This window comes from Rhizophagus irregularis, chromosome 15, assembly GCF_026210795.1.
Source record: "Rhizophagus irregularis chromosome 15, complete sequence".
NCBI lineage: Eukaryota > Fungi > Glomeromycota > Glomeromycetes > Glomerales > Glomeraceae > Rhizophagus > Rhizophagus irregularis.
The window spans coordinates 649,697-675,680 of record NC_089443.1 but is presented as its reverse complement, the minus strand read 5'-3'; the positions used below and the strand labels follow the sequence as shown (position 1 = coordinate 675,680).

General features: G+C 32.0%; 8 protein-coding genes across 8 annotated transcripts; 3 read left to right on the top strand and 5 right to left on the bottom strand.

Moving 5' to 3' along the window:
- Positions 1 to 1,083: 1,083 nt before the first annotated feature.
- On the bottom strand, positions 1,084 to 2,367 carry OCT59_006921 (uncharacterized protein; the record flags this gene model as incomplete). The annotated part of the gene is made up of 2 exons (XM_066136184.1): positions 1,084 to 1,688; positions 2,265 to 2,367. The coding sequence occupies 2 exons, from the start codon at positions 2,365 to 2,367 to the stop codon at positions 1,084 to 1,086; spliced, it is 708 nt and encodes a 235-aa protein (XP_065998389.1).
- A 1,093-nt stretch (positions 2,368 to 3,460) lies between these two features.
- OCT59_006920 (uncharacterized protein) lies at positions 3,461 to 3,661 on the bottom strand (the record flags this gene model as incomplete). The annotated part of the gene is made up of 1 exon (XM_066136129.1): positions 3,461 to 3,661. The coding sequence occupies one exon, from the start codon at positions 3,659 to 3,661 to the stop codon at positions 3,461 to 3,463; it is 201 nt and encodes a 66-aa protein (XP_065998388.1).
- Positions 3,662 to 8,068: 4,407 nt separating this feature from the next.
- On the top strand, positions 8,069 to 9,456 carry OCT59_006919 (uncharacterized protein; the record flags this gene model as incomplete). The annotated part of the gene is made up of 3 exons (XM_066136039.1): positions 8,069 to 8,308; positions 8,380 to 8,620; positions 8,759 to 9,456. The coding sequence occupies 3 exons, from the start codon at positions 8,069 to 8,071 to the stop codon at positions 9,454 to 9,456; spliced, it is 1,179 nt and encodes a 392-aa protein (XP_065998387.1).
- A 247-nt stretch (positions 9,457 to 9,703) lies between these two features.
- Positions 9,704 to 10,030, top strand: OCT59_006918 (uncharacterized protein; the record flags this gene model as incomplete). Its single annotated transcript, XM_066135985.1, has 1 exon — positions 9,704 to 10,030. The coding sequence occupies one exon, from the start codon at positions 9,704 to 9,706 to the stop codon at positions 10,028 to 10,030; it is 327 nt and encodes a 108-aa protein (XP_065998386.1).
- Positions 10,031 to 10,112: 82 nt separating this feature from the next.
- OCT59_006917 (uncharacterized protein) lies at positions 10,113 to 10,529 on the top strand (the record flags this gene model as incomplete). Its single annotated transcript, XM_025324546.1, has 2 exons — positions 10,113 to 10,188; positions 10,279 to 10,529. The coding sequence occupies 2 exons, from the start codon at positions 10,113 to 10,115 to the stop codon at positions 10,527 to 10,529; spliced, it is 327 nt and encodes a 108-aa protein (XP_025185417.1).
- Positions 10,530 to 14,002: 3,473 nt separating this feature from the next.
- On the bottom strand, positions 14,003 to 14,743 carry OCT59_006916 (uncharacterized protein; the record flags this gene model as incomplete). The annotated part of the gene is made up of 1 exon (XM_025324547.2): positions 14,003 to 14,743. One exon carries the CDS (start codon positions 14,741 to 14,743, stop codon positions 14,003 to 14,005), a length of 741 nt encoding a protein of 246 aa, XP_025185419.2.
- Positions 14,744 to 14,970: 227 nt separating this feature from the next.
- Positions 14,971 to 16,609, bottom strand: OCT59_006915 (uncharacterized protein; the record flags this gene model as incomplete). The annotated part of the gene is made up of 3 exons (XM_066135740.1): positions 14,971 to 16,080; positions 16,158 to 16,337; positions 16,397 to 16,609. 3 exons carry the CDS (start codon positions 16,607 to 16,609, stop codon positions 14,971 to 14,973), a joined length of 1,503 nt encoding a protein of 500 aa, XP_065998385.1.
- Positions 16,610 to 23,907: 7,298 nt separating this feature from the next.
- OCT59_006914 (uncharacterized protein) lies at positions 23,908 to 24,330 on the bottom strand (the record flags this gene model as incomplete). Its single annotated transcript, XM_025324550.1, has 3 exons — positions 23,908 to 24,016; positions 24,090 to 24,217; positions 24,322 to 24,330. The coding sequence occupies 3 exons, from the start codon at positions 24,328 to 24,330 to the stop codon at positions 23,908 to 23,910; spliced, it is 246 nt and encodes an 81-aa protein (XP_025185422.1).
- Between the last annotated feature and the right edge of the window lie 1,654 nt (positions 24,331 to 25,984).

Here is a 25,984-nt window from a genome sequence, read left to right as displayed (position 1 = left end):
CCATGGCTGGTTTCCTGGATGGGTTAATATTCCTTACCTTTTTTGGCTCCGTTGGCTTTGAAATCCTATTTCTTGTTTGGTTGGAGGGTAAGTAGGTGAAAATATTAATAAATGATTTAGATTATGAAATAAGTAGGATATAAGTAGGTGAAAATATTAATAAACGGTTTAGATTATGAGATAAGTAGGTAAAAATATAAAAAAGGTGATTTAGGTTATAAAATATGTAGCATATAAGTAGGTGAAAATATTAATAAACGGTTTAGATTATGAGATAAGTAGGTGAGCCAGAATTGGGGTTTTCATACTACTTACCCTTCTTATAATATCTTTTCATTTTGATCCTTATCTTTTAACACTTCACTTAGTATATCCTTTAGCATTCTTCTTACTTTTTCAATTTCTACATCCCATTTGTTCACGCATTTTCGATTATTCCTACATGTAGTTGTTCTACATTCTCCCAATTCTTTCTTTGATAATTTAAAATTTAATTGCATACTTTATGATTCTTTACTTGTATTTTATTTTTATTATAAAAGAATTATTATTATTATTTTCTTTTTTTTTTTATAATAATTATCCATTTCCTTTTACTTTTATAATAATCAGTCACTCAACTTCTATTATTACTTGCATATTTATCAATTATTCTGAATTTTAAATTCAACCATTTAATCTCATTTTTATTCCAATTTACAATACATACTCCTTCATTTTCCAACCATTTTTTCGCATTGTCTAATAAATGTGTTCTTGCAATTTCAAATATTCTCTTATCATCTTTAACTCCTATTTTCAATAAATATTTCTCAACTTGATCTGTCCATTCCTTTGGATTTTCTCCTTTTACCCCATAGAATATTGGTATTTCCATTTTAATACCTTATTTATTTTCAAAATATAATTACACTTTTATTCTTTTCACGATATAAATTTGTACTTTTTTTTTTTTTTTTAATTTATTTTAAATATTTTATTTCTTTATTTATCAATTCTTTTATTTATTACATATATTTCTTATACTTCTTCTAATTTCATTTCATTTAACTCTTAAACTTCATCTCTATATATTTCAACTTTTTATTCTTCCATTATACTATTTCTTTCTTCTTCTATTTCATTTACTTTTCTTATTAACTCATCAACTTCACCTTTCTTTTCTTTAAGGTTTATTATTGTATTCATGCTGGTATTTTTCATCTTATTTATTTTACTTCTTCCTCCTATTCCCTTAAATAATTTGTAAACTCTTTCAGCTCTTTCAATCTTACTTTGTATCACTTTTCTGTTAAATCCCTTTAGTCTTTTTGTTAACTCATTATACAACTTAGTTTTTATTGACTTTTCTTTTATTCCTAATTTGTTTCTTTCTTCTTCAACTTTGTTTCTAACAGCTTTTCCTACATTATACCAACATTTTATTGCTTCCTGTTCCGCTTTTATTACCTTAGTAAACAATCTTTCTAATGTCACCTCTTGATCATTTTCTTCACTTTCTAGTGATTCTTCCACTGTTGATACCTTAAGGTCTTTTAATAACTCATAAAATGCTTTTGATCTTTCTATTACTACTTCTTTTTCAATTTCTTCCTTATCCGTCCCTGATCTATATTCTTCACTACTAGTATCATCTTCATTATTTGTTATATCTTCTTTGTGACTACTGTCATCATTTTCTCCAATATCTTTGTCAGTTAGGGATTGGAATCGATTCCCATTATTGGAATCGATTTTAAAATCGATTAATCACGATTAATCGTTTCACAAATATCGATTTTAAGATTCGATTTTCGATTTTTGATAATCGAAACTAATCGAATTTATATTTCACAAAAAATACAAATTACGGTGCAAATTTATAATTATACTTAAAAGATTATTTATAATAATAGAATTTTTATATTTTAATGAATTTATTCAATTAAAAGTAATATAATTTGAGACACCGATCACACCCACGTTTTTGATTGGTTATGCGATTACGTCATCATCAATAAATGTTTATTTGTTTATTATTTCTAGTACTTTCCCAACTTTAAACCCTTCGCTCAGCTGGTATGTTTTTCTTTTTTTTTCTTTTATTGTTTTTATATTTTATTTCTTGCTAACTTTATTTTATTCTCTTTAAGTTCTTACTCCTTTCAGTCTTTTGCTCTTTGCAATTAAGGTGTGTTTAGTATTACATAGTCACAATTTTTTGAAGTTTTTGTTTTTTTTTTATTTTGTCTCTTACACTTCGTTTCTTATATTTTGTTCCTTACATTTCCTTTCTAACTTTATTTTGTTTTCTTTTAGGTCCTTAGTTCTTCTCGGTGTGTTCTTTCTTTTATTTTTTTTTATTATTTTTTTTATTTTGTCTATCATATTTCGTTTTTTTTATGGTTTTTATTTGGTCGGTTGGTTTCCTTCATTTTTTTATTCCCTACTATTTTTTTATCTTTTGTTTCCATTGTTACTTTTATTTCCTTAATTTTTCATTTCTTTTTCACTCCACTTCATTTTTTTTCGTTCCTTTTCGCTCATCCCTCGTTTCTTTCACTCCTTTTCACTCCCCGTGTTTTATATCGCGTATGCAAATGATTAGAAATTGACAGAGAAGTTGGCAAATTTTTTTCTGTCTTAAGTGGGCTGAAAATATGTTATAAAGGCCTTCATTTTCTTTTGTTCCTTTCGTTTTTTTCATTCCTTTTCACTCCTTCATTTTTTTCGTTCCTTTTTATCCCCTTCGTTTTTTTCATCCTTTTTTCACCTCTCTTTTGCTTCTTTCATTTTTTTTACTCCACCTTTGTTTCTTTCATTACTTTTTATTCCTCTTCATTTATTTTGTTCTTCCCTTCACTTCTTTTGTTGATCTTCATTCATTATTTTTTTCATTATATTTTGTTTCTTACTCTTCTTTTTGTTATTGCACATTTTCTTCGTTTTATTTTCATTATTTCTGTTATTTCCATAAATAAATAAATAAATAAAAATTGTTAATATTTATATTTTTAATCAATAAAATGTATCTTTAATTAATAAATTATTATTATTATCATTATAAACGTGTAAGTATTTAGTTTAGAAGCTATAGAAATTTTTCGACGTTTTAAAGCACCTGCAAATAAAAATTTCATTACATTTTAAAAGTTACTTTAAAAAAATTTTTGATATTTTGATTACAAATGATGTAATACATATTATTCTAACAAAGAGTTCGTCTGCTTCATCACGTAATGACGTAATACTTCCTTGTTTAATACTGCAAAATGCTAACTTGTGTTATTAATAAACATTTATTAACGATACTGCGCCACAATAAATAGATTCGATTTTTATTCGATAATCGATTTAAAATCGATTCTTGTCGATTTTCGATAGATACGATTTTAATCGAATCTTTTCCAATCCCTATTGTCAGTATCCATTTCTTCTTCGTTACTATAAATATTATTATTACCTTCTTCAACTTTATCATTTACTTCTTTATTTCTTCGACTTTTCCTATTTCGCATTCTTTCTTATTGATTTCTTTTATTATTATTTCATATGTAACATGCCATTTTTCAATTATTACGTCCTCTTCATTATAAATATCTATTTCAATATTATTTTCTGTACTTAATTTATCTTTAATTCTCTCTAATTTTTCTTTCGGTAATTTAAATTTCAATTGCATATTTTATGGCTTTTACTTGTATTTTTATTTTTGTTAATTATATACTAGAATTTATTTTATTATTTTTAATTTCAATCTCCTCAGCTCTGAGGACGTCCTTTTTATATTATTGCTATGCTTATATAATCAATCATGTGACTTGTACTTTCTTCTATTTTCTTTCATTTACTGCGCCCTATCATGTGACTTATACTTTCTCTTATTTCTTTTATCTTCTTTCTTTATTCTCTCAACACGTGATCTGTATCACTCCAAAAATTATAAATACACCACCTTTTCCTTTTAAATTTCAATTTTTCGCATTTTATTTTTATTCCACTGCATCAAGGTATATATTATTTTATTGTTTTCATCACTTTACTGCGCTTTGTGTAATCTACTTTTTATAATTCGTATGATTTGTACTACTCATGTGATTTGTACCACTCACGTGACTTCTTACATAATATTCTTATGTAATCTCCTCAGCTCTGGGGAGGTCTATATTCTCATATAACTTTATTTTCTAAAAATAATCTAAGTCCACAATCTCCTTAGACCGGGGAGGTCTATATATGTATTTTACTGCACCTTATCACGTGACTTATACTTTCTCTGGTAACATCAATTACAATTCTCTTATTAACATTATTTTCTTTAAATAATTTTATATTTCTTATGATTGTTAACATCATTAAATTTTCTTTTCTTTCAGTAACCTATACCGGGCTTGCCTTTACCTTCATTACTGAAGTACGGTAGTTTACGGGTTTGTCACTAACAACTCCTTTGTTTCATTTATTCTTTTTATTCACGCTGAAGAAATAACAGCTAATCTTCTTATATTTGTTCTTTTTATTTAAGCTGAAGAATAACAGCTAATTTCTTTTATCTCTGATTCCTTTATTCCAACTGCGGAATCCTTACAGTCTTTTATAACTTATTATAGTACACAGAAATTCTCTCTTATAATAAGTTTCATATTTCTTATTTTTCTCAGGGTCTTTTATACAATATTAAATCTGTTTATCATTTTCATTTCTTTTAGTAACTCAAATAACCACGCATCTTTAAGATAATCAACTACTTCTTATACACTAGTTTCATGTATAAGGTTCTTGTCTAAAGACAATGTTTTATTGACATATTCGCTGGCGATTGAACTACTATCACATCTTTTGATAAACCTTACTCAACCCTGTTCTCTTTTATTTCTTATGGATCTTTCCTATACCATATTTCAATTAATAACTTGTTTTCTTGGTTTATAATACACAGACATCTCTCCTATAAACCCTACTCGATCCATATTTCATTCATTTTCTCATTATACTTTTAATAACTTTTCTTTTATATACTCGAGTCCAGATTCTCAGGAATACCACATAGGTACCTGACTATATGAAGATAGTCAGAATGATGACACACAGTCAATCATTTTCTTTCTCAGAAGCATGTACCAAATTGTCACCGATACCTGCCACATATCGGCGGACTAAACTCATACTCAGTTCAATATTATGCTTGGTTTAGATTTTATAATCTCTTAACTTCTCGCTCTCTTTCATTTATATCTTTTACATTCTCATAATTTCTCTTACAAACTGCGAGAGTTCTCTTAACTTCTTATTTCAATTCATATAATAATTAAACTGGGATAATTTCCCTTACTTTACTTCTCTGGACTTATAATATGATATTAATTAATTCTCAAGCATACAATGAGCATATTCATATTTTAATAACTTTTAATAATTAATATTTTAATATTATTTTATTGAGCCAAAAATTGACTGCGGAATTCCTAATGAATCCCACTTGTATTTATACATGTTAAGAAAATTATTTCTACTATCTACTATTCTTTTTCTATTAAAAATTTAAGAAAATAATAAGAAATAAAAGATGTATTATCATGTGACTTTCTCGTAACTAAACTAAACTATAAATATTATTTATCGGTTAATTATTTACCCATCGGCTAATTATTTATCCATATTATATTTTCAGTTTACTAATTATCACTATCTAACATTAATTTCTGTGTAATCTATTCCATATCTTTGGTTACACCTATACTTGCCATCCAAACTAAAATTCTGTAAACGCCCACCCAAACCCAAATCCCATGGGATTTGGGCGTAATGTCAAAACTGGAAAAATTAAGTTTGGACGGCCATAACTGGACAAATCGGCTAAACCTGGATAAACTGGACAAATATGGACAAACTGGACAAAATCCCAAATCCAATCTGGAATAATCTGGACAAAGTGGACATCCCAAACCCAAACTAAATTCCAAATTTACGATTCACTTTATTATTTATGAATTTATTGATTATTACTATTATGTATTATAAATGTATAATAGAAATTACAATTTTATATTAATATTTTAGTAAAAATAAACTATTCTAATCGTCATGTAATAAGTCTTCAATATTAAAATCTTTATTTCCATGTTCAATTCTTGATTCATTTATGTCTGCTTGATTTTCATTAATGGAACCTGATTGATTTACATTTAACTGAATTAATTCGCTTATTTCTAAATTTAATCCATTTTCATTTTGCAATCGCAAATCATTATCCTCTTCACTGTCATCATCAAAAACTGGAAATGAATCATTTTCCTCAAATAAATCAATACCTTCTTCCATTGCTACAGCAATTTGGTTAAAAGCAGCAGTGAATTCATCTTGACTGATGTTATTATTAATAAAATTTAATTCACCTGGAGCATTTGCAATTAAAAAAGAATGGATTTGAGCCAATGATTCCAAATGAGATATATTCATTCTAAATATTTAATTAATAATATTTTTAAATATTAAATATAGTTAAGATGATTAAATAATATTGGAAAGAAATTTAAACTTACTTATTTCGTCTCTTACATAAATACCAATTTAAAACTGAAAATACTCGTTCAGTTGAAGCATTATGAGGAGTAATAGAATGAAGTTTTAATGCTAAAATTGAAATATGATTTTCATTTTGTTTGAGTTCGCAGGATGACCACCAATTTTTAACAGTATCAACAGATTCTATAAAATCATCATCAAAAGGTGATTCCTGATTTCTATATAAATTCATTTGAGTTTTAAGAATTTTAGCGCTCTTCTCTCCACCTCCGGTTTGCTTCCAAATTTCTAAAGCTTTACGCAAAATAATTTTTTTGTACGTATTATGTGTTAAATTATCACCTATACATTAAAATTATACAATTTTTATATTTAAATAAAAATATTTTTTAATATAATTAAGTATTTATAATAATTAAATAATTACCTCGATATGTTGGATGTAAGAAATAAGCTAAAAGATACAGATCAGTATCAAATTGCTTCCATCATTTATTGTATATAGCAATACAATCTTTACGAAACTGATTATTAAGTGGAGTAGGAATTTCTTGAACGGCAATGGCTATTTTTACCAATTCTACAAATACATCAGCTAAAATTGTATTTTGAAATTCTACATCTTTTACCGCTTTTTTTACTGGAGCAATGAGATTCCGAAGTTGTTCTACATTAATCCAAAATTGCCGATCATTAATCAAATTTTTAGTTGCATTTACACGCGCAAAAATTTGTGGTTTTTGTTCAAGAACCTAATAAAATTAAAATAATATTTAATTATAATTGTATTAATTTTATAAAAATAAAATAAAAACTTACAGATCGGATGTTATTTTCATTTCTTAAAAGAGATTCACAACAGTCCCATGCTGTTGACCACCTTGTTTTTGTAGAAGTTTTCAAATTTCCACCAACAGTAAATGTATGAAATATTTCTTCTCTAAGAGCAGCACCTGCAGGATAAGAATTCTTAAAAAAACTAATTATTTTTTGACAATCTGAAAGTACTTTTTTTGCCTAAGGGTGATTACAAATATCACTTGAAATAAGTTGGATATGATGTGCAATCCATCTCATATAAGGTTGCTTGTCTAAACCTCTTCAAAATCCTACGATTAGTTTCGTCAAAATTTTACTATAGATTTATTATAGTTTTGGCAGAGTTTCAGCAGTTTCGGCATTTATAATAAGTTTCGGCAGTTTCGCCTTTCTCCAAAGTTTCGCCAGTTTTTTAATATAACTTTAATATAGTTTCGGCAGAATTTCGCTTTTTGGCGAAACGCCATCTTGCCTAAACCCCTAGGTTTCAGCAAGCAACCTTAACTATGATGAAGCACAACTACCAGATGATGCAGATCCTGATTACTTTGAACGATTCATAATTTATGTGAGAGATGCTCCACCGGTTGCAGGGGGATGCAATGGAGAGCTAAATGATTGCCTGTATGAATGCCTGAAGCATATTTATGGTATATTCTCTAAAATACCCGAGACCATAAAAAAGCCTGAATATATCAAAAAGGCATTAGGTCTCAATCGTGATGCTCCAGTTCCAGTCTCATATATGGATAAGGTTGAACAACTTGCAGGAAGCCTTGCACTTAATATTGTAGGGAATTCCACTGGAATTTCCAAGAGCAAGTCTAACAGACGTGCAACCCTCATCCTGTTTGAAGGCCACTACTCTCTTGCACTGAATCCCGGAAGACTCCACCCTAGTAAATTAGATAGAAAACAAAAGTCTCCCTTTGTTTATCGTAAAGATGGGGTTAATAATGTAATAACAATATACAATGGTAAGACAGTTAAGTCTCTTACAGTTGGACAGTTTCAGAAAGCAAGAACTCTGATAGTTACTCCTTTATCCCTATTGAGAAGAATCGTAAAACTGGAATATATGAAATACTTGAGGAAACATACCAGAGGATCCATGAAGGGCGAGAATTCTTCCTACAGACTACAAAGAAGTTTGGTCTAGGAATTGACTTATTTTATCATAACTGGTCGTACAAGAGAACTGCTCTCTGGCTTTTCGAACGGTTTAGTGTAGAAGTTCCAGCTAATGATTCTCTTGATCCAGTCGAAGCAGAGTGGATAAGTGATGCAATGATGGGAGGTCTTATCTGGGCAGACAATAAATGAAAGGGCTATGGAAGACAATATGACGTGACAAGTTTGTATCCAAGTATTCAGCAATCAAATGCAAACTTTCCAATCCAACAAGGTAAGTTTCAAATACTCAAAGACTTTGTAGACCACAGAGGTTATGCCTTGTATGGATTATTTCGTGCTAAGGTAAGTGGTAATGGCATTCTCTTCCGACAGAATAAGAGGGGAGTCTATACATTCATTGACTTACAACAAGCAAAGAAACTTGGTCTCGATATACAGTTAATCCAGGATGGAAAGCCAAATGCCTTGATATATGACAGAGAAGCAAGAATTCCTGGGACTGTAATATTTGGTGAGTATGTCCACTTTCTCTTCAATATAAAGAACCAGGGTGGCATGGCTGGTCGTGTTGCAAAGAGAGTTCTCAATACATTATGGGGAGCACTCTGCCAGAGGAAACGCAATTACAAGACACTCACCACAGATCAAACAGATCCATTCAAGTTTCCGGAAGGCCACACACTTGACTCCATTGTACCAGTAGGATCTGACCAGTGGCGATTCCAGTTCACAAACCCAGGTAGTCCCTTTAAGGGTGAGTATCCTAGGATCACTCCATTCTTATTAGCACATGGACGGAAGACGACTTCAGAGTTATTAGAACTATATAAGGATAAAGTACGACGCATCCATACAGATGGATTTATTTTAGAGGAACAGCCAAGTAGTTCTACACTTATCACTTGTCCAGAAAATGCATCCAAAGCATTGAAAGCTCTCAAGTTTGAAACCGCAGGATACTGCCATGTGAAAAATGCAAACAAGGTTATCTGGACATGATTGCCAAGAATGCGGTTGGGTTTACAGTAGGTATATATATTTTTTCTTGCTTGAATGTAAAGTCAATTTGAAGATTCCTATTTATTACAAAGTACAAAAAAGTATAAGGAATCATGTCAACATATACTGAATTAGCAAGCATTATTAACAGCACTGACAGCATTAGTGATGAAGTTATTTATGATGCAACACGCAATCAGTTCACCATTGTCTCTGATGAAACTGTCCTCGTGCATTGAAAGATATTATGGTAGTTGCATTAATATCTGGGTTTAATAAAACCAGCTACCTTGTCCAGGATCATGTGAAGTATATCAAGAGAATCCAGATGGCAAAATCTCCTGTATCATATGTGAAGTTCGTGGCCAGAAAACTATTCCCAGATAATGCAGCATATACTGCTAAGATAGCAAAGATTCGTGAATCATACAAGAATAAACAAGATCTCCTGGACAAGCTTGAGGCCCTCTTTGAGTTGTATTATAATGTGATTAAGGACTCATCAACAGGTCCCCCAAAGCGAGCTGTCACTACAAATGAGGCTGAGAAAACCTTAGCAGAACTTCTTGCATAAGCGGCTCCTATATGAATTTAGTTTACATGTGTAATAGGCATACAGTAATTGAAGATAGCTATAGTATAAGTAACATAACATCATGTTGGACCAGTTACCAGTAAAAATAGTCGAACGCATTGTTACAAAAATTCCAGATACTGACCTTATTGCAGCGAGTAAGGTAGATAGTGTGTGGTGGTAGGAGGTTTGTCAAGAAGCATATTAGAGATGGAAAAATTACGCTACTACAATTGGGCATGTCCAAGCTCTTGGAAAGCCATTTGAAAAAGGGAATATTGACTGGATAACGTTTGAAGATGTAAATGACTTCTATAAAAGATGGATAGACCGCCTTACCGAGAATCAGCTTTATATTATGGAGAAAATGCTTAGGAATGAAATGGTCGTGAACCCCCAAGAGAGGGAAACCATAGAGTATGCATTAAGTGAACATAGATGGGGAGGCGATCCTTGGGGACTGAACTGGGAGTGGAATGAATGGACTCAACAGGAGTAAGCATTTTGTACTTGCAGATTTATATTTTTTATATTATAAATGTAAACCCACCTGACACCTCCCGGACGTCCATTGGATGTCACGTGTATAGATCCGGCCGGCATTACCGCGTAATCCCGAATTACCGAAAAAGGAAATTTATGTTATACAAGATTCCAAACGCATTTTTACCAAAATCGATTTTTTGTGGAATGGAAATCGCCCAAAAAGGAAATGATCTACGTACCGCATGAAATCACGTGACACTCTACACATTTGTTCAGGGTATCACATGACATGAACTCCGTTCACATTTTCTGTAATAAAATCCATAGTTTTTCTATGAATGCATTCTAGGCCAATAATCCAGTAACTTATTCATCAGGTATCCTATCATTTCTCGACAAGGACTGATGACCATGTAACCTTATCATCAGGTATTCTTGTATTTTTTGATAAGGACTGATGACCATATCACTTGGTTATTATAAATTGAAGAAAACTATTAGGTATGTAGACACATACAGAAAAAAGACATGTCTTACCCTTATATAGCTAACCCTATAACTGGACGTCCAATTATTATTGGTGGAGATACTTTTAATCGAATAGTTATGGAATCCCATGATTATATTGATGGAAGGCTTGTCTATAGACAAACTGCACCTCCACCTGAGGAGCAACCTGTGTATTTAAATACAGATACAGGACGTTATGTTTGATGTGGTACTAGAACATATCATAGACTGATTGAGAGTGACTATGAGGTAGTTGAGGACTACTACCTTGTCCATTATGAAGAAGAGGAGCTTATAGAGGAAATCATCAATGAAACACGCTATAATGAGAAAAATCTTGATGGCCAGCGATTAACTTTTAATGATATACAAGAAATCAGGGCTGCTATTCAGGCTGACCAAGATGAATATGATGATTTTATCTTACAGCAGGATATGACTAATGGGATACCTTCCTCCGGTCCTTCTGGTCGTCCACGAACTTTGGAGGACCATATCCTGAGACTTGCAGAGCTTAATATTGAGTTGTGTAGGGAATGTCTCATGCCTGTAAGCTCAAGTGACTTAACGGACAAGTTGTGCAAGGACTGCTCTGAATAGTTACTTAATTTTAAATAATTCTTTTCCATGTCAACATCAATCGTAATAAACCAGTGCCAAAACTGTGGAGTAATCACTCCAAAAACAGCACATAGAGGATTATCCAGTGTATTATATAGACAGATTATAAAGAAGATTAGTGACGAGAATGACCCTCTACAAGCCTTGGGACTTGCTAGGGATAAGTTAGTTCAGATCATTCATCAGGCAAGTAATGTGGACTTTACACAATTGTTCACACAAAGACTGGATATGAAAATTATAGACAGAGAGCCATATGAAGATATTAGGAAGTGACTTCTCGAACAGCTTATAGCCATAGGTTGTGACAGTGGAGAAATTGCTTTATATCAATTTCTAAGGGATACATATTCAGATGGTATTGACAAGCCTTTCACTACATTCTATGAGAACTATGTAAATCATGTAAGTAATCCAATGACTAAGAACTTTGCTTCTCGTGCTTTAGGAGCAATAGGGTTGAAGGCTAAGATGTTAAGGATTGACTTTGAAGGCCGTAAAAAAAGTGCTATGATTCTTAGAGCTTCTGCAGACGAATTACTTGATATTCTCACAAGATACTATTAATCCCTACTTGTAATGCTCAACGGTCCATATGACTCTTAGAAAAGATCTGTAGAAGGACTTCAATACCTTCTATTATTTTTTTATTATCCAGAGGGTGACTAGACTTCAGGGCTTCATATCGGGAGAATAACTCCTTCACATTCTCAGTTTTCAGAGTTTCAGTCTTTGCAGTCCTACCCTGTACTTTTGCTAAGAAGTCCTGAAAGTCAGCTCCTAAGGTTTTACCAGAAAGTCCATAAGCTTCCCGAAAGACATATTTAATCCAGGTATCTGCATTTTTGGCTAATACACCAGGTACAAGTAAATGTTTACGTTCTTTAGGGATGGAAATACCCGAGCAAATTCAATCAAGTGCTGGTGCTCATCCGACAGATAGAGCTGCTCCAGCTACTGCTGATGCTGGTGTTGCTGCTAATGATAATCATCCTATAGTTTTTCCAGGTATCATATCCGCCGATCTGCAGATTTTGGACCCTATTTAGGAATTCGTGTGTGACAAATTTTCAAATTTTATTGGTCAATAAACGTGTTGATCCTCATCTAAATACCTAAGAATACCTCGTAAACACCTCAAAACACCCTAATAAAAAAAAAACCCATTAGATTTGGCAAAAACCCATCGGATTCTGAAGGTGAAGAAAATGACAAAGCTGTGCGATTATAAGCCAAAACTTTTATTGAAAATAACTTACAAATATCTCTTTTCATAGAGTTTAACGAAGAAGAACTGCATTTATACATTTTATAAGAGCTGGACGCGTTTTGTTTGTAAAGTTTTATATAGTTACGGTACTAGTATTTAAAAACCAGCTTTTTCTAATAGTAAATATGAAACTAATTAATTATATAGTCAAATTTATTAACTTTTTATTCATCAACAGCCGTTCACTCTTTTACCCATCAGCATGATAACGGTTCCTCATACTCCTCCCCATACTCCTCCACCAAGTAACTTCTTTCTGTGTTCCACTTGTGGAAGACAATTCAAAAGTTCGCGAGGCTTAACACAACACACTAGGGTAATTAAAAAATATAATCAACGCCAAGGTCTTGATGATGTGCCTGCTAATACAATTTCCGAATTTAAAGAAATTTTGGTGATGGAGATACACAAAAAATTGGTTTTAAATTTTAGGTCTATGGGAAAGAAGTTGGTATCTATACCATGTCCTGAAAGTATTTTTTTTTCCATTTTTTCCGGGCATATTCATTATTATTCTAAAGCAAAAGGAAATTACAAATGTATCTTTCATGGTGATGGTGCATATCAAATTTTAAGTGAAATTTTGAATTCTGATCAATGGGGAAAAAAAGGTTATTCGCAAAAACAAGAAACGTATGTTGTATGTTTGAATCCTACTCCGTGGAATTCTAATTCACATAATCAATCAGAAGAAATAGATCCTCTTGAGCAATTGATTCATCAACAATCTAAAAATTACAAGAAAACTAGGCGGCCAAAATTTTCGCGTGGGGAAATTTTAGTGGAATGGAAAAAACGTGTATCAAGAGAAATTAATGGAAATTTATGTACAGCAGGGTATATATATTTCAATTTTTATATTTCACAATCCTTTGTATTATAGTTATAGACATATAGTATTTACTCTATCACTTATTAGAGTAAAAAAAAAATAAAAATAAAAAATTAAAATTGGTAAAACACGTTAATAAAAATTTATTGCAATATATTAATTAACTACAATAACTAACCAAATACAAAAATGCGCCTAAATAAATAAAAGTATTTATTAAATAAAATTAATTAATAAAATATAATTGTTCTTTTTATTTAATGCGAATTCTCTTAACTTTTGGAGATTTGAATAATACATTGTAATTAAAATAAAGTGATCTATTTTCATATTCTATTATCTTCTGTATTGCGGATTTTCGTTTAAGCAAATCACCACCATTTTTGAGTGTTTTACGAAAAAAAGTAGAGACTTGATTATGGTTCTTTTTCTCGACAGCAGAACAAGAAAATGCTTTAAAACCCCATCTTTTATGCTTTTCTAAAAGTTCCCACCCGTGATAAACCAATGCATGCATATAAGGGGTTATCTGATTTGGCATATATAATCCTCGAACATATGTTTTTGGACGAGAAGGATTTCCTTGTGATGGAGTGAGAAACAGAGATAACCACTCAAGAGATTGCTGCTTTAATTGTGCTGGATCTGTATTTTTATTTCGGAGGGCACAATACAATTCATAAAATCCATCCCAAAGCTTACGAATTAATTCTGCACGAGAAGGTTTGAAGAGTAATTTTAAATTAAAAAACTGCAAAACAGTTTTTTTGTCATCTCCCATAAGAGATGTATATTTCCAAACGTGAGATTTTTCATCTTCCCAGAAGTGAAAAGACACTTTTAATCTTTGCATTTCACCCAAAATAACACTTTGTGTCAGATCATTAAACAAACCATTTTCTTGGATTTCTGCAAGCATCAATTCCCAGAGTCTATCAGTAATTCGTAAGAGAGCATGTAATTCATCAAAGATTATGTTTTCTATTGGAATCATACTAAAGAGAGGAGGATTAATATGTCCGTTGATTTAGGACCCCGAAATATATATGTAGAGGTCAGGTCCAGAAGTGGTCCAAAATACGCATTCTTTCAGGGCCGGAATTACGATAACTTCAGCCATTATCTAAATTAGGAAATATTATTTTGGCTGGGATTATCCATAAAAGGAATGATCTACATGATTTTTTTGACTCATTATACGCAAACTCTGACCTGACCCTTTTATGTATATTTCGGGGTCCTGTTGATTTCATTATAGTTTGTTATAAGTTGATCTATACTTTTTTCAATACACCAATTTTTATTCAAATCTCCGATTTGATTCTTTGAACAACCGCACCAGGGGCAAAAATAGTTTGCAGTAGGGCCATTTAATCCAAGACAAATAGCCAAAAATTTCCAATCGGAACTGAAGTATAGTTCAAATTTCCACAAAATTCCTGAGACTTCTAACCCATTTTCTTTGAATGATTTTAGTTCATTAATAAAGAGACTTAACATAAATTTAAGCGTATCGTATTTTTCAGTACCAGGATATAATGCCACAGTGTAATGATAATCTGCATGGTGATGTCGATTTTCATGGTTTAAAATCATAAATGTCACCATGATATGTTTGATCTTCCGTCCAACATTTCTACCATCTCCAGAAACACGCAGATGTATAATTGGATCTGATGATTTTAAGATCTGCTGTTTTTGCAATTGAGGAATTAAATAGACCAAAATATCTTTTGCACTACGACGAATTCCTAATCCCATAGTATTAATAACTTCTTGTACAATCTCAGGGTTCGTAATATCTGGTTCTTGAGATGTAATATTATTTAATTCATTTTTATCTTTCATATTCACCAACGAAAATTTAATTATTTTATTCATATGTTTGGTAATTGCAATTCGCTCATTAGAAACAGTATTTTCACGTGGTAAATGATGCTCTGCAGCAGCTAAATCTCGATAAGAATCTCTTGGTATTTGTCCTTGATCTATAGCTTTCACTATAGATTGAAGTTGATGACCTTTTTCCATTTGGTTTTCACCTTCTTCGTAATCTAATTGAAAATCCAGTTTATTAACTGAAAATTCAACTGATTTTAATACAATTTTGTCAGATTGGTGATAAACTCCTTTGATATCATTATTAAAACTAGCCCGCACTTTTGATGCAATTTTTTTTGCACGTTTTTCAAGCGTTGATGAAGTACAATTGATGGCTGGTTTAATTAAATTGCCTCTTTTCCTGGATTCACGTGCTTTTTTTACACTTTTTAATTGTAATCCAAACACAAGAGGACCTGAAAGAGTAGCTTTTGTTTCTGGTTTTAAAGCCTAAAAAATGCAAGGAATAATACCTGCAATTAATTAATAATTAGTATTATATAGTAAAAAATTTATATAGTACATACTCTCTCATAATTATATGCTGCATCAGATGGAGATTTGCTCGAAAAAACAACATATTGAAAGTTGGAGCCGTATTTAATACGAAATTGTGGTATTTCATTAATATAATCAATTTCACAACGAATAGTCTTCTTTTTGGATGCACGTCCCCAAGTTGTTTCTACAATATAACCATGTGGAATCTTATATTGTTGAACTGGTCTTTTTTTCGTTTGTTGTTGCTGGTACTACTACAAATTACTGAATCTTGTAGACTCTTTGGTCCAGTTTGAGTTCCATTAGGATAAACACCTTCTTTTATAATTACATTGTTGAAGCTACGTTTAGTGACTTTATTTACACGTTCACGATACAAAATATTATTGTTTATTGGATAAGTGGAAACTTCTTCAATTTGAAATTCGTCAATATTTTCTTGGTCAGTAATATTTTCTCTATCGGACATTATTTCCATTGTTGAAAATAAGATTTTTTTCAATTATTAGTGATAATCTTCACGTGTTTATTTATATGGTTCACGGGATTATTTATATGGTTTACGTGTTTAATTTCCCAAATTATAAACCTGGTACTGATCGTCATTAGATGACCATATATATGGTGCATTCCTTCCATTCCGCAGATCGGCGGATATGTTAAACCTAACCAGGCACTTTATTGGCTTAGAACACAATTCCCAACTATTTTAGATGAAAAGAAACATATCCGTTTTAACAGTCTTTATCAGGAAAATGAGCCAGTTGATGCATTTTATAGAACTGTAAAGAGGGCTGGAAAATTACTAAAACTAACTGATGATCTTATTATCGACCAGTTCTTTAGAGGTCTTTCGGCTGATAATATTTTTGAAGCAGAAAGGTATAGTAATCTTAATCCTGATGATTTGGTTAAACATCTGAGAAATTTAGAACGGAGAAGGGCTGAAATGCGCTTGGGGTTACAAGATAGAAATTGGCGACTTTGAGCAGATTACAGTGATGTAACTCAACCTCCGTTAGAAAAACAGGAACCTGTCGTACTGACATCAAAGTCATCTGAGGTTACTCAAGAACAATTACAAGAGTTGCTTAAGGCTCAGGCTGAAGAACTTACCAAGAATTTCCAGGTGCAATTTAAACAATTACAGGCTCGGCCAGTTCATAATCCACCAGTTTATAGATAGCAGATTAAACCTGTTCGACCAAAACCACAGAGACGTGTTGTTCAGGATCATCAGGATCCTGATTGGGATGATGGTTATGTAGAACCTGATGTTGGTGATGACCCTGATACTCCTGTTATGACTTTGGATGATCATCAAAATGCTATTGATCTTATTATGGGATATAAACGTGGGACATCTAAAATACTTACAAATCAACTTCAGAAGGCTAAAAATAGACGTGATGATCTGGATTTGGCCCGAGCAATGAGAAACCTCGATCTTAACGATGATGCTATGGACATTGATACTGTGAGTTTTGGTGAAAAGGTAGAATTGAGAGAAAAAGATGGTGATGTCTATATGGTTCGTGTTGGGTCAAAAAAAAAGTAGGTTCGAGTATCTCAAAACTTCTTAAGTCGTCCCCGAATAAGACAGCAATTAGCTCTTCTAGTGTGCCCTTAAAAGGCAAAGCAACCCCTGTCAAGATTCCTGTGAAAGTTACTGGTAGTAAGTCTACACCTGCAAAAGCTGTTACTAAGAATGACTTATTAAGCCTGTTAAGGTCTGCAGACTTTAGGAAATTACTTCGTGAGATTCTTTAGAAGGAGATGATGTTTGCTAGAAAAGTCACAGAGATTTCAGATGACTTAGCTGAGGAGGAACAAGAAGAGGATATCAGGGAAGACGATCCTATGGATATTGATATAGCTCGTTTGGAGAATACTAAAGATCTTTTAGCACTGGATGGGGAGGTTAATGGGATAGCAATTCAGTGTTTAGCAGACACTTGTGCTAATGCGTCTTTTATTCAGAGAGAAGCTGCTGAGGAATTAAGATTGGATATCGACAAGAGTATTACATACAACATATCTGGTGCTTCAGGAACAGGTAGGATATTCGGCATGGTAAAGGGAGTGTCAATCAAACTTACTCCTGATTATGCTATCACTGAGGATCTTGCAGTTTTAGATGGATACAAGCATAGGGAGATTGGATTAAGCCGAACGTGTCTGAAACGTTACAATTATGATGTCCATGAATCATGCGAACATATAGCCCTTACTTGTGATGGGAAGAATGTTTTTATCCCGATAATTTCTGACGTGAATCGAAGAGACAAAAAATAAGGCCCTTTAATTCTTCTATTTTTTTTTATTCCCAAAATTTGCGAATTAAGTCAGGGACATCCTCCTTCAACCGGTCAGCAGGTTCCCAAGTAGCCTCAGTGTCTGGATAGCGCTCCCACTTAACCAAATACTGGTCTTGACCTTTTCTAATGCGATGCCAAAGTATCTGCTCAGGAACAAATCTTTCAGGTTGTCCTCTTATCACAGAGTCAGGTGGAGGACGTTCATTAATAGGAACTACTTGCAATTCCTTTCAGGTATATGCACATCTGGATACACCTAATCGACCATGTGGTCCGTTAAGAAGATATGTAGGAGGTTGTTCAGGTGAGAGTATCATTTTTTTGATTACACGAATGTTTGGGTTCCATCTTATGTCTCCTGTACGGAATTTTCCGTGAAGTTTGTTACCAAGTACAGAAATAGGTTCATCTAACTTGACTCTGACACGTGTTCCTTCAGAGAGGAGATCCGTCTTTTTTGACACTTTAGGTGACCCTGTTAGAATATTTGGAGGATTTCTTTGCCAGAGTTCATTTACTTTACTCACTATATTATGGAAATCTTCTGACCATTTCACGGATGTCACCCCAGTCTTCAACTCCTGTACCACCATTTGTTTGAGAAGGGGTTCTTGGATAGCTTGGATAGCTCTTTCAGCATATGATTGCTGTTTATGTCTTCCCGGCTCTCCAAACCTCATCATCACCCCTAGGCTGTTCAGGAAAAAATTACGTATCTGATCATTGGTGAATTCTGATCCAGAGTCAGTTTCCAGTCGATGTGTAGGAGGCTTAATACGATTTTTTCTGTAGATTTTAACAAATCCATTTAGAACTCTATTTGCAGTCTTATCCTTTAGGAGTTCTGCATCGACTCTCTTTCCTGCAACTTCCACCACTACGAGGAAATAGTGGAATCCTTTGAGGTCAACTGGCATCTCTGCAAGATCTGCCTGATGTGTTGCATTTGGTTTCCATACAATTACCTTTGGGCGTTCTGTTGACTTTTCCTTTAGGGGCTTTTTGTATAGGTTGTAGTGCTCTTCACCTTTTAGAATTCATGCTGATATTCCAGAGAGATTGTAGTACTTATAGTAATTCTCTAAGTGTGACATATTACGACAAATTAAAAGAATGGTTTTAGACTTCAAATCTTAAGATGACACATTTTTACTGCCTAAAGTGCAAGAAGAAAACTGAGACAGCTAGTGAAATACAAGATATGACTACAAATGGGTGTTACCGGCTGCATGGTGACTGCACAATTTGTGGTATGCATAAAAATACTTTTACTGGAATAGACTGGATAATCAAAAAGAAGACTAAGGAGAAGAAAAAAGAAACTGCGGCCAAAAGGCATCAGACGGTTTATAATTGGCAATGTAAAAAACTCGGGCAGAAAATTTTAGAGGCCAATGATGCATGTAAACAGTGCATTGATAAATGCCTTAAGGAGGCAAAAAAGAGAAAGACAGATTAGTACTGCCTTCTAAAAGCATTCTTTATCATTTGAATCGTCTTGGTATACCCATTGTTCAATTACTTATTTTTTCTGACGGGGGCAGGATGGGGTTGGTCTTACTGGCTCTATAGACCTTCTAGGAGCTTACCTGCTAACCTACCTGGTTTGCTGTCTCACTGCTTCCAATAGGAAAATTAATGGAATCCTGTACGTGTGGAAGATGTTCCAGATGTGGAGGATCTGGGGGGGTAAAATCAAAACTTTTTTCTGGGGGAATTCCTCTCCTGATTTTTTTAAAACATCCTCCACATCCTCCACATCCTCCACACTCTTCTGATTCCCTCTTATTTTCCTCTCTTTTCCCTTATTTTATTCTTTTTTGTTATATATTTTTGTGGAGGATCTATGTGGAGGATTGTGGAGGATATATGAGGGATTCCTGAGCCTCGTAGGGGCCATATAGGTACTGCGACGGGTCGTAGACCCAGAGGTAGGTGGTGCTTGCACCTCCCACATCCAGCCCGATGACCCAACAATCCAACATGTAATGACGTGGTATCAAAATATAACCTAACAGCACCCAGAAAAATTCTTTGATCACGTGATCTGTTTTTATTTATCACATCGTCACACCCCTGAACAAGTTTCACTGTTTATATTTATCTGAGGACAATTTTTTCAAGTAGATGATATTCTATTTGTCACGTGTTATTCATCACATTCTAAATTCTTCGATCACGTGTCAGTGCATAACGCTGGCTGAGTTCAAAGAATTTTTTGGGTGCCATTGGGGTAGTTGGTATCAAATGATTTCGTGAAATTGTCGATAAAATATCTCTATGAAGTTGTAAAATGCTATTAAATAGGTGGTGAATAGGTGGTGAATAGGTGGTGAAGTGATGGTAATTGTCATTAAAATTTAGCCGAAAAAATAAATATTACTCAACGATGAATCTCAATTAATTTTTTTTTATTTAATTAATCAATAAACCTTATAAAAATTTGGCTTATATTTGGCCAAAATTAAAAATTATTCGACTAATTAGTAATGATCTACTATTTCTATCTTGGTAAAATTTTTGCTGATTGGTCATGTGAATCATCACGTTTTTTAACAATAGCAAAATAAATTTAAGATTCTTTTCATTCCCTTTCTCTTTTGTCCTTCCCTTCCCCTTTCGTTTTCCCCTTCCTTTTCTACCTTTTTTCTCACATCTTTCCTTCGCCTCTTTTTCTTGGAAGTACTGTAAGTTCATTTCGAAACTTACATATTTTTTTTTTATTTATTTTTTTAAAATTTTATCCTTTTTTTTTGTTCCTTCAGCTTGGATTCGAATATGCCAATATGGTAAGTTTCTATTCGAAACTTATCTAATAACTTTTTTCTTTATTTTTTAAATTTTATCTTTTTTTTTTAGGTATCCAGTTCCTTCAGCATTGGACTTTTTAGTTGGATTTCTTGTCGTTGGACGCCACTTATTAGCTTCTTGGAAAGAATTGGTAAGTTTTGAAGCAAATATTTGCTTTGAAAATTTATTTCCTTTTTTTTTAATTTAAGAAATGAACTAATGTTTCTTTTCATTGTTTTTTTTTGTAGGAAGCCAGCAGTCATGAAACTGGACTTTAAAGTAAGAAACGGAAGGGGGATTTATTTTCTTTTTATTTTTTAAGAAACAAACTAATGTTTTTTTCGCTATTTTTTTTTGTAGAACGCGTAGGAGGATGCATGAAAGATAAGAAATGGAGAAAGGGGGAAGGAAAAGGGGATTTTTTGTTATTTAAATTTAAGAAATGAACTTAATTGTTTTTTTTTGTAGGACGCCGACTTGGACATGAAACCGGACTTTAAAGTTAAGAAATGGAAGGGGGATTTATTTTCTTTTTATTTTAAGAAACAAACTAATGTTTTTTCATTATTTTTTGTAGGACATGTAGAAGGATTCTAGCTTGAAACAAAACTGGACTTTAAGTTAAGAAATGGGGAAAGGAGGAAGGAGGAGGGGATTTTTTTATTTTAAATTTAAAAAATGAACTTCATTGTTTATTTTTTGTAAGACGCCAGATCTTGTATATTGAAACCATATTTTTTATTTACTTCCATAGCCTCCTTTTGCAACTCAAGCTCCAACATCTGATTTATTCTCCCCTTTCTGCCCTAAAATCTTTTACTACCTCAACTACTACTTCTGGAGAAATAGAATCTTTTATTGAAGTTGAAACGCTTCGTGATGGACTCTCATCCAATAAGTTTTTTCTAACTTATTTACCATATCAACTATCTCTTCTGTATCAATCGTATCTACAGTTGCTGGCGTTATGACTGTTTGTTTTTGTTGATTGGCAGATTTATCTTCATTAAAATTCGTGGACGAGAGCACTAGTAGGTCCCTCCATTAAGGGTGCCATCGTCACTCCACTATATTTCTTGCCATGAATAATCCAAGTTTGATCCGCGTTCTCATTCAAAGCAATAGCTGCGCCCAGCTGATTTTTATTTTTGGAGTATACAAAGTATACCATCTTTTTTTCCAAAATGCTCCAATTTTTCATATTCAAAAATATAATTCTTTTTAGCTACGTCTTGATAGTAACTCGTATGAAATATGAATCACCTTGTATGAGTACCTTCCATTTGCACTTCTCTTTTATAGTTTTAGCTGTGTAATATCCTGGAAACCAATGCGCAAATATAACTTTTTTGTTTTTTTCGTTGCTTTCAACCAATATTTGTACCTTTCACATTTCATTTAAAAATAATTTTTCATAATCTCTTAATCAAATTAGAATTAAAAAACACCACAAATACTAGTTGGTAAGAGCTGAAATTGAATTGCTAACTTTTCCCAATTGTTTTAAGGCTGAAACTACTTGACTTTCCCCATACCACGACAGTATATCATAAAACAAAATGTCATGTGATGTTATACTCTGATCCCTAAAACTGGTTCTGATTGGCCAGCTCAGTTAGTATAATCTCTTTTTTTCATGTGTTTTTCCTTTTGGCATTTTTCTTTATTCGCTTTAGAAGTCAATATGTTCCTAATAGTAGTCGATGTAGTTATATTAGACAATGATACAACGTGTTTAATATATCATCGACGTTGAATGAAATAAATTTTAATACAAGCGGTAAATTATAATAATATATAATTATCATCTCTAAATACGATAAAAATTTAAATTTTTTATACTTATCTTTTCCAACCAACTGAACATTTTTACTCTTCTAGAAAATATAAATGTTGCTGGAAATGACTCATGGATATTTATGATGAAGACAGAGAAATGACACCAACTATTGATATAGAAAATGAAGAAGTGGACGATGATGACATAGGCTTGAAAGCGAATTCAAATAAAGAAGTGATCATTGACCAACCTCTTAGCAACGGACAAATACCATATTCTTTTAGTAAATTTGCCACCATTTCAAGAATATCACCGAATCACTAATTTTCTGTTATGTAAGTTGCATTATTCTAATGCCTACAACAAATTTTTTTTTTTTTTGGTAAAATGATATACTTTATTATTTATATGATGAAGAACATAAAAATCTATAAAATACATCAAGAGTTTGGAAATAAGACTCAAGAACAAGCCTATTTCCTCCCTCAATACCAAAATTTTCACCTCATATGGTAAAGTTATAATACCATTACCTACTACATGAAATTTGAAAGATCAATATAATACATCTTAAAAAAGTCCTTAACCCTATATTAATCTTTATTTTATGTCAAATATTTTTAATGTTAAATCTTTAACACAGATTAATATCAAACACTATCCTAATCTACTTACTTTTTACTCACCATCTTTTCTCGAACTGTTTATCTTTTGGACTCTTTACCGCCCACTTATCATTTATATTCGTCTCATTTCATTCCCTATTCTCTTCCTTAACTCTCTTTTCAAAATTCACATTAAGCTGCGTATACTTTATTTTGCATTAAATCATGTGATTCTGCCTATTTAATCAATTTTTCTTGAAGCTTAATTGTGGATTCTAGAGATTTAATCTTCATTGCCATCTCTTCCACCTTCATCTGACATTTCGATCTTTTTCCATTCCATTTCTTCTCCTGCTATCATAAAAACCTCTGCTAATTTCTTGACCTTGGGACTAATAACCCTCATTTTGTCTATCAAAATTCGAGATGCCGTGAAGCAACGTACTATGTTAGTACAGAACTAACAATTTTTGTTCCTTCTTTTGTTTGTTGATGATATTTACCACTTCTTTCATTGAGACATTATCTTTCTTTAGTGCTTCTTCCTTTGCCAATTTTTCTTTAAAGTCATTTACAACTAAATCTCTCCTGTACTAATTAATCGTATTTACCACTTTATCCTCAGATACTGTCATCGATCATTCCACATCATTCGCTGGACCTCTATCCTTGAATTTATCTCTTTTCTGATACTTACTAATTCCATCTAATTCTGCAAAAATTCTTTGAAGTGGACTAGTGGAGTTTCCAAAAGGTTTGCATGATGTGTCACTTCTGGTATACGCGGAATCAGTTTTGTATCATGCTTCTTCATATCATGCTTCTCCTCTTTCTTGCTTAAGGTTATCAGTTCCTTGAACTGCTGAAATAACCAAAGTGCTAGTATTTATTAATTGTTTATTAATTACCGTTCATAGAACAATTTTCATTTTATCTAAAATTTAGAACAACTGATTTGAATACAATTGGATTTAGAATAGAACACTTCATTTTTCTTAAAGTTTATAGACACTTTAAAATTTATTTGTGATATCGAAATTATAATTTTAATACATTTAATGTAACTTCGAATACAATTTTATTATATAGTAAATATAACTTTTACAAATGTTAAATACAACTTTAATATGCATTAAATATAACTTTAATATATTTTTATCGCACATTAAATACAACTTAATGTTATATTTAATGTATATTAAAGTTATATTTAATATTCAGTAAAAATCTATTTAACATAACTTACTAATATCGATACTTATTTTTGTATGACCCGGTTAAATCAGGTGATGATCTCCTTAATATGCGTCAACTTTATACATACGATTGACTTGAACTTATTGTAACAATGTCATGACCAGCCTTGGTTATAAGGTCTATGATAAAATTTTGACTTGGTCACGATATGGTTTCGATTTTAAAAATTTCTGCAATGTAATTTAACGTTATCTAACAATAAATAATATAATGTTATTTAATACAATAAATAATCTAACGTTATTTTACCATAAGATAATAATCGTTAGTGATGATTTAATCACATCATTAATAATCGACGAGTGCAATTATTATCGATATATATCACATTTTATAAATAATGGGATATATATCGATAAAGTGATATATATCGCTATATATCACCTGTAAAAATTTCCCGATGATACCATTAATTTAATTAATTTGGCACTTTTTCATCATAAGAAAAAGGCAAAAAGAATCGAATTAATACTATTCTATAGGTAAATTATAATTAATACTTATTCTCAACATTCGTAATTTGGTTTAACTTGGTCAAATCCGTACCCTTTTTATAATTTTCTTATACTCCATTTCTATTCATTCCTTAGCTAATACTTATGATGCGCTATTTGACATCATCAATAAAATGATTTTCATGTTCATGATTACACAATTTCCTGCGTAACCTTGTCATTTGATATTCTAATCATGTGACTCAATAACCAATTAGTTAGTTTAACGCCTCGGACGTTACATTTATAAGGTCATACAATTTTAAATTTTTATACACTAATTCTAAATATAATACTGCGCCCCACAATTAATAAATTTACTAGGTATGTTACGGCATTACAACGTAAAATTTTGCAGATCCACGCCTTGTTTTAACCAAGTACGTGTTATATACATTAATTGAACTTATAAATAAACAAATTTCTTTCAGTTTATTATAAACAAAATTTAAGCAAAATATGTTTATATAACATTCAATTTGGGCTCATTTTTTTTTACATACCATGTATATATCATGTGTAAAATTATGTACAAATAATGAATGATTTTCAGTTGATTAATGAACAACAAATAATTACCATTTTTTGAACGTTTAATGAACAATTATT